This window comes from Thunnus thynnus, chromosome 14 (genome assembly GCF_963924715.1).
Source record: "Thunnus thynnus chromosome 14, fThuThy2.1, whole genome shotgun sequence".
NCBI lineage: Eukaryota > Metazoa > Chordata > Actinopteri > Scombriformes > Scombridae > Thunnus > Thunnus thynnus.
In genome coordinates this window covers 19,789,523-19,803,203 of record NC_089530.1, presented here as the reverse complement: position 1 = coordinate 19,803,203, position 13,681 = coordinate 19,789,523, and the positions used below count along the sequence as shown (strand labels likewise).

General features: G+C 39.3%; 2 protein-coding genes across 3 annotated transcripts; one reads left to right on the top strand and one right to left on the bottom strand.

The window, feature by feature from the left end:
* Positions 1-171: 171 nt before the first annotated feature.
* ecd (ecdysoneless homolog (Drosophila)) lies at positions 172-7,763 on the top strand. 2 transcript variants are annotated; one of them, XM_067610443.1, is made up of 15 exons: positions 172-463; positions 616-834; positions 915-1,032; positions 1,154-1,241; positions 1,965-2,143; positions 3,200-3,392; positions 3,602-3,730; positions 3,869-3,994; positions 4,113-4,198; positions 4,283-4,389; positions 5,568-5,826; positions 6,178-6,245; positions 6,349-6,554; positions 6,678-6,940; positions 7,473-7,763. In XM_067610443.1, exons 2-14 carry the CDS (start codon positions 630-632, stop codon positions 6,912-6,914), a joined length of 2,001 nt encoding a protein of 666 aa, XP_067466544.1. In that variant the 5' UTR covers positions 172-463; positions 616-629; the 3' UTR covers positions 6,915-6,940; positions 7,473-7,763. The 2 variants fall into 2 exon arrangements, with proteins under 2 accessions (XP_067466544.1, XP_067466545.1); XM_067610444.1 differs by having other exon boundaries at positions 173-463; positions 4,286-4,389; positions 6,678-7,763.
* On the bottom strand, positions 7,572-13,374 carry si:ch211-248a14.8 (uncharacterized). The gene is made up of 4 exons (XM_067610453.1): positions 13,160-13,374; positions 11,946-12,147; positions 9,720-10,020; positions 7,572-9,634 (listed from the first exon to the last, which is right to left on the bottom strand). Exons 1-4 carry the CDS (start codon positions 13,189-13,191, stop codon positions 9,228-9,230), a joined length of 942 nt encoding a protein of 313 aa, XP_067466554.1. The 5' UTR covers positions 13,192-13,374; the 3' UTR covers positions 7,572-9,227.
* Positions 13,375-13,681: the final 307 nt, after the last annotated feature.

Genomic DNA, 13,681 nt, shown 5'->3' with positions numbered 1-13,681 from the left:
CCTCACGGGAAATAGATTTCGAGTTACCACAGAGGAGCCGTTACATTATAGGCTGTTTGACTACTACTCCCAGCCTCCATTGCGACAACGTGATTGCGTCTCTAAAATCTATCCGCTTGTCGTTGGTGGACTGTGGCGAGGACTGTAACGTTACTTGGAATAAATTGTTTGATGTGAATGAAATTCAGCAGCTTTACTTTCAGCTAACTTACTGAATTTTGACTAATTTCGGTAATTTTTTAGCCGACGAAAAGTGAAATTTGGTTGACCTAATATACAAAGTAGGAACTATTAGTTGTCACACGAGTGGGGCAGTCGAGCAGAAGTCACTGTCGGACCTAAACAGCGACAAATGGCGTGATAGCAACGTACATTTAATTAAGAAAAGTTTCATTTTTTTCTCGCATTGTAAGCTCTTAATTTTGTATCGACATAACGCCTCAAATTTTAATAACAAGACCAGGTAAGGTTGACTGACATTATTATCAGATTTTCCTGGATATCGACGATAATAAATTGTTAGCTTCACTTTAATACTTTATTCTTACTGTCAAATTGAACCTGGAGACAATACAAACGCAGACCATCATTTAGGCCTATTTGTTTGTTTATTAGGTCTTGCTGCAACAATGGACGCCCTGCAGGGGAGAGTGGTTCAGGAGGACGTGGTCCAGTATCAGCTCTTCTTGATCCAGCCGGACGGTTCAACTTTACAACAAACTGAGGAACATCTCTCACATCTCGTAGAGGAGATTTTGGCCAAGGTTGCCCCGCTGCTGATGCAACATATCTGGCAGAATCAGCCATTCAACCTCAAGTACCATCCTGAGAAAGGTAAAGTCTTGTCAACACATTGAGCTTTTGTTGGTGTTGTTATAAGACTCAGGATTAATGTATCTTCTTTAAATTGTCAGGAGATGTTCCTGCTCACATTGGAGGCAGCACTCAGTTTGGGGACAATGTGGAGGACGAGTGGTTTATTGTTTACCTCTTAAAGCAAATCACAGAGGCCTTCCCAGAGCTTGCAGCCAGGTGAGGAAAAATGTGCTCTGAGTTCATAGTTTTTGACGATTCAATTGTCCTACTTTAGTGTCTAAACATGGATCAGTCTCAGTGGTTTTTCAGTTGTGCATTTTCACATTTGTGTGTGCAGAGTTGAGGACAACGATGGGGAATTTCTTCTGATTGAAGCAGCTGATTATCTTCCCAAGTGGCTGAATCCAGACACCAGTGAGAACAGGGTGAGAAGTTCAGATGAGATGGCAGATTTAACTGTTTAAAGAGTGATACCGGTGGTTTTTGCATGTCTTTGCCCTTTAAATACAAATCATGTATGCTCTACTTTTCTGCAGACCTTTTTTCCAAAGCATACCATAAATGTTAGCTACCTGTTTCCAGTTAATTTCAATATGGAATGAAAATCAACCCTGCACAACTAGAACATTTTACATTATTTTTTAATCAAATTTACATTACTTTTCATCTGGTAATGCATGTGAGACCAGCGACAGTTTTCTAAAATGTTTCTCATTGATGTGTTTAAGAACACCAAAGACAGCAGAATTGGCTTTCAAAAAGTCACATTTTCACTACAAGAAACAACCAGCGTCACTTAATACCTTCCACAACACCTATGCTTACTTTTGTCTTCTGGGTTTGGCTGAGTAGAACAAAGCCTTTCATTTGTCAACTCAAATCTCAGATGTCAGTGTGTGTAAACTGGCTAAATGTTCTCTGATGGATTGCTTATACTGTAGTTTCAAGTCTCTGCAAGTTGATGTTCATACCTTAGTGGCATGAACCCATGTAGAAATTCCATGTAAAAACCTATGGCATGTGATGGAAATGCATGGTTACCAGTAATATGAAGTTATCACAAAAAACCCCACAAAATCTTCATCTTGTTATTGTCAATATTTAAGTACAAGCCTTCATTGCTCCACTTATTCTCCTTTTCTTGTCAGGTGTTCCTCTGTAGAGGAGAGTTGCACATCCTGCCCTGCCCCTCCAATTCCAGTCCAGTTGGGGTCTCAAGGAATGTGGTACCCAGTGTGGCACAGGCTGTAACGCTGCTCTCCACCCACCCAGAGGCCTGTCGGGCAAGCTCCAAGATTTGTTCAGCTCTGAGGAGGCGACTAGAGGGGTGAGAAGACACAATAAATATCTGCTTTTCATGGCAATCGCTCTGAGCCTAAACACTCAAAAAAACCCATCATGTATATGTTGTATGACCACAAAAATTCAGGGGCTTGATCCTCAGGAGACCACAGCTCACATAGATGTGTCCTTCAAAGGACATGACGGCCAGGCTGAACCTGTATGTCTGCCCAAATGAGACAGTCTAGCCTCACAGAGACCACAATTATTAGTGTGTTCAGGTGGCTCTTGTCAACTTGTAAACTGAAGCATTTCACAGTTTATCTCCAGTACATTGCTGTTTAACGGGTTACAAAGTTTAAATACAAATGGTAAACTGGCAGGTTTCATCCTCACTGAATTAAGTTGTGACATTTATGTCAACACATGATGGACAACTGGCAAATAGTTTACTATGTTAATGGTGAATACATCCATATAACTTTTATTATTTCCACCATGTAGCTTTACGGTGGTCTGTTACAGGTGATATATTTACCGGTATTGGATCACTACCTGACCAGAAGCACCTGGTAAATACAATGCAGTCATGTGATATTTTCAGATTTTATGAGTTGAAGAGAATTGCCGGAAGGCTGTATAAAATTGTCCCAGATTTATTTATGGGATGCTGAAGGCTGTAAAGGATACAGCAGATTGTGTCCTTCATATTCAGACAAAACAAGGCTGTTTTTCCCCTCCTGCAGTTTGAGGAGCCATTGAAATGAGACAGAGCTCGTCAGACCGTTATGAGACATTTAGTTCAGACCTCAGAGGATTCAGCCCCAGAATTGGGACACGGCAACCCGGCATAAACACAACTTGCAACACATCATGTTATAACAGTCCTTACTTAAGCTGCCTGTGTATGGCAAAGTGAAAAATGGTGCACTGTGAGTGTTTCAAGCTGTTGAATCGGCATACGAAGCTTCTACATCACAGACTTGTTAGATCCATGCAGAAGCACATGAATTGCTCATTAAGAGGGAAAAAAGATATTCAGTACTGTAGTGTCAATATGAAAGAGGAAAGTCATATTTAACCATCTCTACTTTCCTTTTAGGTACCCAGAGAAGATCAGAACTGGCCTGCATCGTGCCCACTGCTTCATACCTGCAGGCATCGCCATGGTGTTGGCACAACAACCAGACCTTGTCGCCCCTGCTGTTTCAGCTTTTTACCTGCGGGATCCAGTGGATCTCCAGGCGTGTCGAAGCTTCAAGACCTTTCCCCCTGATGAGAGAGTCTTATCCTCGGTACACACACTTAAAGATTCATGACAGTTATGTTATAGGGGAAGAGAAGAAGTTGGCCTCTTTTACAGGAAATAATCTTATTTCAAAATATTGGCTTGATGTTGTTTTACAAACTGGTACTGTGTGATTTCATTGTTATGTTTCAGATTTTCTGAAATGTCTAGAATCATTAGACCTCCATAACTTCGTACTGCTATATGATCTTCCAGGTGACATTCACCCGGTGCCTGTATGCCCAGCTGCAACAGCAACAGTTCACGCCAGACCGGAGGAGCGGCTTCACCCTGCCTCCTCGCTCTCACCCCCAGTACAAAGCCCATGAGCTTGGCATGAAGCTGGTGAGCCAACAACTGTGTTTCCTCATCATTTCGATGAATAAATTTGTGCTTCTGTTGAGCATTTTGTAGGATGGTTAGCGTTTTAGGTGTTGTATTTGATTATATGTCCATCCCTATCTGTATGTGTGCCCTTCTCAGGCTCATGGCTTTGAGATCCTGTGCTCCAAGTGCAGACTGCCATCTTCAGAGCCTGATGCTCCAGTCAGTTGTAACCCTCAGTGGAAAGGCTTCATGGACAGTCTGAAAAGGAACGGCTACTTTCGGGTTAGTCACACTTTTTGAATGATGAGGTCAAAAGCACACTTTATTAAAGATACTATATTGTGGCCATTTTTCATCAGTAGAATGTAAAAGTTTAAAATTTTATTGTTTTCAAATGCAGGGACAACTGGAAGGTTCGGCACGTTACAGAGACCTGACAAAATCAGCAGAAAACTTCTTTAAACAGTCTGTTGCCTCAAAATCCGGGTGAGAACTGTGTGTGTCTGTGTGTCTGTGTGTAACTAATAACACTGTGAGTGTTTGTCTGAATATAGATATTGTGTGTGTCAGCAGTGATATGTCCGCGGGTGAGGAGGTTCTCCAGCTGCTACACAGCTGTGTTCCCCTGAACTTGGAGGACCTGAAGAAACAAGAGTCACAGCTCCCCCAAGAGGACAGTGAGTAAAAGTGAACCTAAATCTAAAACCTTTTACCTGTAAAACAGTCATCATTTATAGGCCTGAAAAAGACCTTTTAAGAACATGTCAGATGTTGTCAACTTGAATTTGTCTCAGTTATAATTTGATTGAATAGTGATCCGTCTTGACCACAGAAATGAAGCAGCAAAGGATTCAGACTGCAGGAAAAAGTGGCCCAAATCTGACTTTTTTGCTCATACGTGTCTCAGATCTGTTTTGTTTTTTTTCATAATGATGTGAACAGCACAACTCACATGGAATCTGATCTCAGTTTTGATTTGGGCTGCTTTCATATGTGATTCTAAATCAGATACAGGTCTGTTTTTTGGGGTGTTTTAATGCAATATGACCTCAGTCTGAACAGTCGTATTCAAATTCATGCGATTTTTATGTCATTCGCCAGAACTGAGTGTCTTTCCACGAGAGTCCTTAACATCTTGAAATTTTGGATAAAATCTGTTTCTGTGAAGCCATCCACCTCACGATCCCACCACTCCTGGCTCCGACTCCGCATCCACACACCCCTCCGTACAGAAATAGCAGCCATTGCTCCACAAAAAGCCATTATTAAAAACTTGTCTCTCTTTCTCCTCATGCTTGTCCTCATTATCATCTGCTCACAAATTCGATGGCTTCCACTGCACATCAATTTATAACTGAAACCGTAAACGCTGACTTCAGTGGCCTCCATGTTTGACATCTTTGTTATTGGTTTTTTATGCACATACGGGTTAGTTAAGGACCATGACCACAAAAAAATCTGATCTGAGCAATAAATACAAATTGAGCACTAAGGCTTGCTATGTGAAAGCAGCCAAAATGTCAGAACCACTCCAGCAGTATAAATGTTTGTGTCTACATTGTAAGTATTTCCTGTGCAAAGAAGAGTTTTGATCTTTCAAAAGTCAGCCTGTGGAGATTTGTGTTTTACTGTTATATGCTCACTATAAAGTAAGTATTGCAAGGTTTTCATGACCTTGGTAGATAGTAAACCCTGCCTTTTGTTTTGTCTCTGCTACCTGGGAGTCTCTGTTCCCTGCCAATTTCTTTCACTTTCTGTCATTTTTGGTATGCATCCTCCATTCTCCCTCCATTCTATATCCTTCTCTCTTTCAGTCATTTCCTGTAATTAGTTTTTTCTTTGTGTCTATCTCTAGGTGACAGCTGGCTGGATATCACAGCTCAGGATTTGGAGCGTATGTTGCAGGAGAGAAGTGGGGGGAGAGCTGATGTTGGCAGCCAAAACGCCAGTTTCACCAAACACTCACAGCACGTCGGGGTGGCAGAGGAGAGGAGAAAGGAGACAGAGGACGACAAGGAGGAAGAGGAGGCCAGTTACAGCCTGGTAGCAGTCAGTCAGGGGATGAAGAACTTCCTCAACGCCATGTCGTCACATGAGGGTGCTGAACTGCCCTGGTGAGACCCCATTGATGTTAACAATATGTAGCAAAGGTCATCAAAAGCATATTTGGGTCAGTGAATAAAGTAATCTAGGATAACTTTAATAGGGTTTTTAGCTGAAAAAACACACCCACATACACTGGTGTATAGCAAATATGATCCAGATCTCTTGCTCAACATTGCTCAGAATAAATTATATTTTAATATGCAAGTGGATAAAATGCATACTTTTTCTCTTCTCATGTGCTGCAAATGCTAATGCTATTATCCACTTTAGCCTTTTAGCTGAGAAAATGAAATGTGCGTGGTTCTACCAGCGGTCTTTCAGTTCATATTTCACTTCTTTTTTTTTTTTCTGTATTCCAGGACGAATTCAACTCAGCCTTTTAGTTTTGACCCAAACTCCATGGCCAATGCACTGGACCGACTGCTAGGTATGTAGACTTTTGGAAATATGTAGAATGATCAAAATGACTTGCAGAATTTGCGACATTTTCATCAATTTACTGAATCTTTCTGTCATTTAATTGTTTTCAGGAAGCAAAGAAGAAGAGCTTGATTCAGATGATCTTGATGACGACGACGATGATGATGATGATGATGATGATGATGAAAAAGAAGAGGGGTCCTCTGGTCCTGCAGAGATAAACGGGACAGAGACTTTGGACAGTCTCAGAAAATATATGGACCAAATGGATCAGGAGCTCCTGAGCACTAATATTGGACAAAGCTTCAATCTGACGGTAAGATGATGATTGTGCTTATACCTTTTCTCTCTCTGCTTAACCTCAGTGTGTTATTACTCTAAAAACATATGCACTGAACTTACTTATGAAACAATTTTACTTAATTTGTTCTTTCTGCAGAACAACAACAAGGCAGGTTTGGACACTGGGTCCCTCCAACCCTCTGCCACAGACGGACTCCCGAAAGAGGGAGCAGTGGAAGAGACAGAGGAGGAGATTCAGCCTCTTGACGTGGATCTCAACCTGGTCACCAACCTGCTGGAGTCCCTCAGCTGTCAGGCCGGGCTGGCTGGACCGGCCTCCAACCTGCTGCAGAGTCTGGGCATACACCTCCCACCCAACTCTGATCCCTCATAAAGGACAAGAAGGAGCCAATGAATGAGGTGATATTTGGCAAACTTCTCTTCTGTATGAATGTTGGTAGTGAAACCCAGAAAGGACAGTTGATGAGAAGTCAGCAGAATACTTTGATTACATTGACTTCTGATGCCAAAGCACTAACGGATGTTGAATGCATCCTGTGCAGTTTTCATTGTAAACAAACATAGTTTTGTACATTCAGTCTTTCTCACTGTGTGCACCGTAAAACTAGTTTGCAAAAAAACATTTTGAATGTTTTAAAACCTGCATTTTTTGCAGTTTACAGTTAATATTATATGTACACAAGTACAAAAAGGAGAAGGAGCTCAAACATGTGCTCAAGATAAAATTGTATACAGGATTTTACAAGATTTATTTCCAGTGGATAGTTTTCTGTCTGCATTATTGTGCAAATTTTTGTACAAATATAAAAAATATACTGTATGTCTCCATCAATGATCTATGATGTGTACATATTTATGGTTGTGTGAATAGAAATGCATTTATCTTCCATGTGGAAACCAGCACTCCCCTGACAGTCTTGTTTCATTACAGTAGAAACACTTTGGAGGAAGCAAAGTATCCTTTAAAGTCCAAGGCAGGATGAGGGAAGAATTGTGCACTGAATACCGAACACAGAAAAAGGGGTCTCACTCCACCAACTCCATGTTTATTTGAAATCATGGTAAACTGACAGTGAAAGATTGTGCAGTTTTGATCAGGTTTACAGTAGGTTTTTAATAAATGCTGTTTTGTGTAATGTGTGACTGTGTGTACTGATAACAGATGATTTGACAGCACTTACATTGGTTTCTTGGAAACAAAATAAATATTTTTGGAAATAAAGTCTTGTTTCAGTCTCAAATCAGTTTATTAACTATTTTTAATACTTCTTCACACTTTGAGAAAGCATAATAATAATAGCATATTCTTATATTAAGACATACAGGAGTTTAGCTTATGATAACTTACAGTAAATTTCAATACAGCAGCTTCAGTAGAGAAACGTGTGTGAACATCAATGAAGTATTTCCTTTCTCATCTGACAAACGTTAGCTGTCAGGTTCATTCAAGGGTAACTTCTACAAAACTTGAGTCAAAAATTCATTCAGTAATGGATCTGAGTTTAAATATTTTAAACACTGCAAAGTAAACATGTACAGTAATAAAGTAGGTTCAACAGTCTGTGTCCACTATATAAACAACTTTCTCCTCATGGTTATCCCTTGTAATCTGGTTGAAAGCTCATGCAGTGAAAGATGGGAGTTAAAATCTTTTGTTTAGTAAATGACATCATGTTTACAGGAGGGTCCAAAAGCCTGTGTCTACTATCAATATACTTAGTTTCATTGTTTATCAGAAAATTTTTCTACTATGCAGATTTTCCATAAATATAACCATAGAAAAAATATGCTTTGTCACTACGATATGACCCCCAGCTCTAAAAGAAAACTAGTAATGTTTGACGCATGCTGCTGATTTGTACTTGTTTGTGAAACTGCCACTCTCCCTTTAAGGCCACGCTCTGTCTATCATTGTTTTAAAAAGGTACCTAATGTACTTTGACTAACAAGAACAGGGTGTTCGCTTGGTTTGGTCATCAGGTGTTTTTTGTCACACTGCTTCCTGTCCTGCACAGATGCTGGTGCTCTATTGCTTCACTAAACTCTTCTGACATTTTTGCATGTATTTTTCAACAGAATTCAGTTTTATAAACACTTGCACTAAACACTAGCGACAATACTGCAGAAAAAGACATATATATTAGAGATATGTGCAGTACATGTTAGTATTTACAATAAATATATAATGCAAAAACTATGTGAGTAATCTAACAGTCTGCATGTGTATTAGAACCAAATGACCTTTAATAATTAGACCTATCAACTGAGTACTGCTTAATGAAATGAAAAGATAAAAAATAGTCTGTGTTGAGATTATTGTGCCCAACTCTATGGTTTTACATATAATACGATACGAATATGATTGGCTCAGATAAAATACATAATGTTAGGAAAGAAGCAACAAGCCATTACTTGAAATAATAATTAATGTATGTTGGTCACTCTAACTGTGATAGCATATTGCAAATTAATAACAAGCTCATTTAAACTGTGTATAAAGAGATACAGTGCCTGAGTGGTACAGGTCATGTGACTGTGAAGGGAAGAAAAGAAGTGATGTAACTTGTTATTCTCCACAGAATAAAATAACACTGATCAGTGATTTGGATTAAATTACTATGTGCATAAGTCTTTGTTGGTACCGTACAAAACAGTCAAGAATATATATCTGTCCTTTAGAGTGAAACTACAGAAGCTGGGTAAACGGCTGCACCAGCTCTCTTGCTGAGTGGAGCAGCGCAGCAGCAAGCGGTGAGACACACAGAGCGGATATACCGACCATGAAGTTCAGGACCATCCCCAGCAGGAGAATGGCGTGCAGGTAACCATGGAAGAGCAGGCTGTGCCAGCTGCCCTTACTCAACACTTGCCAGGGACTGTCCGGGTGCAGCAGCCACAGAAGGCCTAGCACCCAGCTCTGGTTGACCAGCTGGGTGTAGTAGATGTCAAAAATGGAGGCCTGGGCATCAGGGGAGTGTTGGCGCTCAGCTTCAGCCACTTTAGCCAGCCAAGTCAGAGAAAGACTGTGGAGGATTAAAGCCAGAGGTGCATACATGTACTCCAGGGACTCAACACCAAACACACCCTGGGAGGCTGAGAGAAACAAGAAGAAGGGTTGATTTGATCTGAGTTGAAAAACACCAACTTAAAAACTTCCCAATAACATCTAAAGGTTTACCTGTGATGACAATAGATGACCCACTCAGGATGGAAAACAGAACAGAGATATGGATAGACGGTGGCGATGCCAGCTTCAGGGCGAAACTCAAACCCACAGTTAACAGGGGCAGCAGAGGCATGGTGAGGGGGATGAGGCCGGCATATGAGCTGCTGGCCTTGGCCCACATGGCCAGCACAGCATGGACGCTGTTACAGATAGCAGGAACCAGCAACCGCTCACCCAGAGACCTGGAGTACTGCTTTAGAGGCACTAGATCCAGGACATGGAGGAGATTTAAGAATAACAGAGAAACCAGAACCTGAAAAAGATCAGATAATATTGACAATTCAGTGGTGGAAAGTAAGTATTTTTACTCCAATTTTGTGGTACCTGCACTTCAGTATTTCCATTTTATGCTTATCTAAATACTGTAAATATTGTACTTTTTACCCCACTACATTTATCTCACAGCTACTGTTACTGATGAAAAATATGATCATGATCATATGGCATTCTGCATAATAAGTACATTTGATATTCAAGAACATATTTCTGTATTTTTACTTAAATAAACTTTAAAATGCAGATTATTTACTTGTAATGGACTAATTGATTTTACATAGGGGTTTGGCTGTTTTTACCTAAAGATCTGAATACTCCCAATACTAGTCGATATAAAGAAATACTATTACTATGTGTGTAATTGTACAACTAAGCACTAAAGGCTCAAAGTTCAAGTATTTTGGTCATACTGGTGATCTCACCAACTGAGGTGAGGACACTGATCTGATGATTAACAGGAGCTCAACGAACAAACTATGTCAGTCACTGGTGGAAACTGCAATATCTGTATCTCTTGGTCCATTTGATGGTTAGTTATTTACAGTGATTAGTCAAATGACATTAATCTGCAACAATTTTGATAATCAATCAATTTTTATTTATGTAATTTATCGAGCAAAAATGCCAAATATTTGCAGGTTCCAGTCTCTCTTTTACTGCAGGTTTTGTTGGTAGAGTTTGGAAGACTTTTTAATAAATTACAATTTTTAATAAATTTAAACATTTTTTTGTGGAAAACCCATATCAAACACAATATATCTTAATATATCTTAAAACAATGTCTGGAGGGGATCTTTAAATCATAAAAAATAATGAAAATAACTGTTGGTTGAAACCCAAATCTATTTCATTGTACTCTTAGTTGTAGTTTATTTTATGTTATTATATTAAGGTTTAACCATCTTGTGAGGTAGTAGGCAAATATGCTCCTCTATGCAGCTCTTTTCTAATATAATAAACAGGAAAATTGCTACTTCCAGAAGATCATGCATGATTTCTCATAGTTAAAATGCCACAGATACATTTATGTCCTATTCATCTGACACATGCATGTTTTATGACCAGAAATAAACACATAGGTGAAGAACAAGGATGTATGATGTGTGGATATGAAGTTGAATATACCAATTAGGAGCAATATGCCACATGGATAAATGGACAAATGTCATTCAGTATTCCAGCCCTGTTCACAGTCTCCTCTACAGAAATCACAGGTTTGTGTTGGTTTATTCAGCAGCACTTCAATGTTTGTTTATCACAGTTCAATGTCAGAACTATGTCAGAAATCATGTTGGTTTGTTAAAGCCTATGTTTTCTCTGCATTTATATTACACCCACAATAAGTAGATGGAAACACTCAAGGTCAGTCTGTCACCCATGAGGCCCACTCATTAGCTAACTTCAGCCTTTAGATGGGGTCACATTTACATGTCAGTCCTTCGGCCAGCCATTTGGTTAAACATCTATCCTGTTCATCAATACAGAACACCTTCTTACCCTCTCCACCACCACCGCCCACACTACCACATACCCTGTCCAGCACATACACACTGCATAGTAACAGAGTTACAGTAGCCTGCACCTGTACGCTTCATTGTACAGGTATGAAGTTAACTGCACCAATGATTAATGGTACATGGTAGTATCACCATACTAGCCTATGTGTTGGCAGAGATACTGTAAAGGTGCATGTAATTGCAGCTAAAGTAAATACCCCACTATCAGGACACACATTACTCTGTGTACACAAAACAGCCATCCTCAGTTGTGTGCAATGTTGTCACTCACATACTCTCCACAGTTAGTAAAATGCACAGGTGCTGGTTGCAAGCAAAGAATTGTATTTGATGGATTCATTTTGTTCAAAGACTATAAAAACAAGCCAGGAAAAAAGGCACCAACCTGGGCAAAGCAGAGAGCCACTGCATACGGGTAGTGGTACTGAGGGATGAAGATGCTGGCCACGAAGTTTCGGAGTTTGTCAGCCAGACCATAAATCACCACGACCACCAAACAGAGGATGGGAAGAAGGGGCTTCAGTGCATGATTAGAGGACAGACTCTTCAAAGCTGAGGTACACCACCCCTTCCTCTGCCTCCCTGAACTGTAACTCACATACAGGAGAGGAGAGTCATGCATTCATGAATCGCACAATAGCAATGACATTTCTCGGTTTGTGCATTTACACAGCCTTGAATCTAGTTTGATAATATGTATTAAAATTGAAAAAAAAAGTCAAAACCAGCTTGTCCTTTAACCAGTGTTAACTATTTTTGCCAAGCTTTATCTTTTTCAGTGCTCACTAACTGGCTGAAAGATAACCTCTTGAAAATAGCCTTCAGGAATGACAGGTTCACATGTTTGCTGCAATAAATCGAACAGCAGTTTATACTGTATCTATGCAGGTTTAGAGGTTTGGGTGTGAAGAGAAATTCACACAGTAAAGAACAGCATAAGGACATCCCAGGGTTAAACATGAGCTGTCAAAACATCCTCAGCTGATACTGATATGCTAAATGCTACTTACAGGTGATATATAAAACAACTTTAACATTAATTCCAGCACTATTAAATTACACCCTAGTTAACAGCAAGAAAGACTCTGTTTTCTTGTTCTCATTTGATTGCAAATATTCCCATTTGTTAATGTTATTAAACTACTATTTTTCTGATTAATATTTCTTTTTTTTAGTCTGTTTTATAAATTGAGGAGTCTGTTTTGGCCAACTAAACCTTGTTAATTATGAGTCTGTGTTTCATATTATTTTAAAGCCATTATCTAGATAAAATACTGAAATAGTCTCATGTAAATAACAGAATAATACAGATATTTACCGAAATTTACACAAATTAAACTGGTATGATAATGGTAAGTTTGGTATAAATGATCATCTTATTTACTTTTTTTTAAACTTAGGTTAGACATTGTTTTTAGAAATTACACAAAAATAACCAGCAAAAGGACAAATATTTAAAAATTACATTGTAGACTCACTTATATGGAAAAGCCATTTATACTAGTGTAACGGCTGCTTGCTGTTTCATTTAACATATAAAAGGAGACAAAAGCAAAGAAAATCATGAAAAAGCAAGAAAGAAAAATAAACTTTACTCACCACCTGGAATTCCTCATAAAGTCATATTTCATCTTCAAACTTCATTGTGCAATAATTCTCTCAAGAACTTCTCCAAGTGTCTGTCAATGCCAGTTCACACCTTTTAATATCAATAGCAGGCATTAATGATATTAATAAATCACCTTGCTTTAACAAACATGTCTCTCCGTACCATCCTGCTGAATGTGCCTCTGTGTGTTAACCTGCTCTCTGCGCTGCACCTCATTTGTTTTCTCACTGTGTCCAGATGGACTTTGGTCTTTGTGTGTTTGTCTTCCCATAATTAAAGAAGCAGTCCAGGATGACAGTTATTAAATGTTTCTCCAAAGATAAAGAGAAACAGCACACCATCTGCGGATTCCGTTAAGATGATCTGTAGCCTAATGTGTGTGTGTGTGTGTGTGTGTGTTTGCTGACACATTTTATTACACTGATATGAGAGTCAGTCATAAGAGGAATTTGAGCTGTTATTTTGTTATCTAAAAATGATTATAGATTTTGACTTACTTTATTGGCACACTG

Coding starts and splice junctions, on each gene's coding strand:
- ecd (XM_067610443.1), top strand. CDS start 630: ATGGACGCCCTGCAGGGGAGAGTGGTTCAGGAGGACGTGGTCCAGTAT. Junction 2,144..3,199: donor CTGAGGAGGCGACTAGAGGG/GTGAGAAGACAC, acceptor CTTTCCTTTTAG/GTACCCAGAGAAGATCAGAA. Junction 4,199..4,282: donor TCTGTTGCCTCAAAATCCGG/GTGAGAACTGTG, acceptor TGTGTGTGTCAG/CAGTGATATGTCCGCGGGTG.
- si:ch211-248a14.8 (XM_067610453.1), bottom strand. CDS start 13,191: ATGAAATATGACTTTATGAGGAATTCCAGGTG. Junction 10,021..11,945: donor TGGCTCTCTGCTTTGCCCAG/GTTGGTGCCTTT, acceptor GATCTTTTTCAG/GTTCTGGTTTCTCTGTTATT. Junction 9,635..9,719: donor GTCATCTATTGTCATCACAG/GTAAACCTTTAG, acceptor TGTTTCTCTCAG/CCTCCCAGGGTGTGTTTGGT.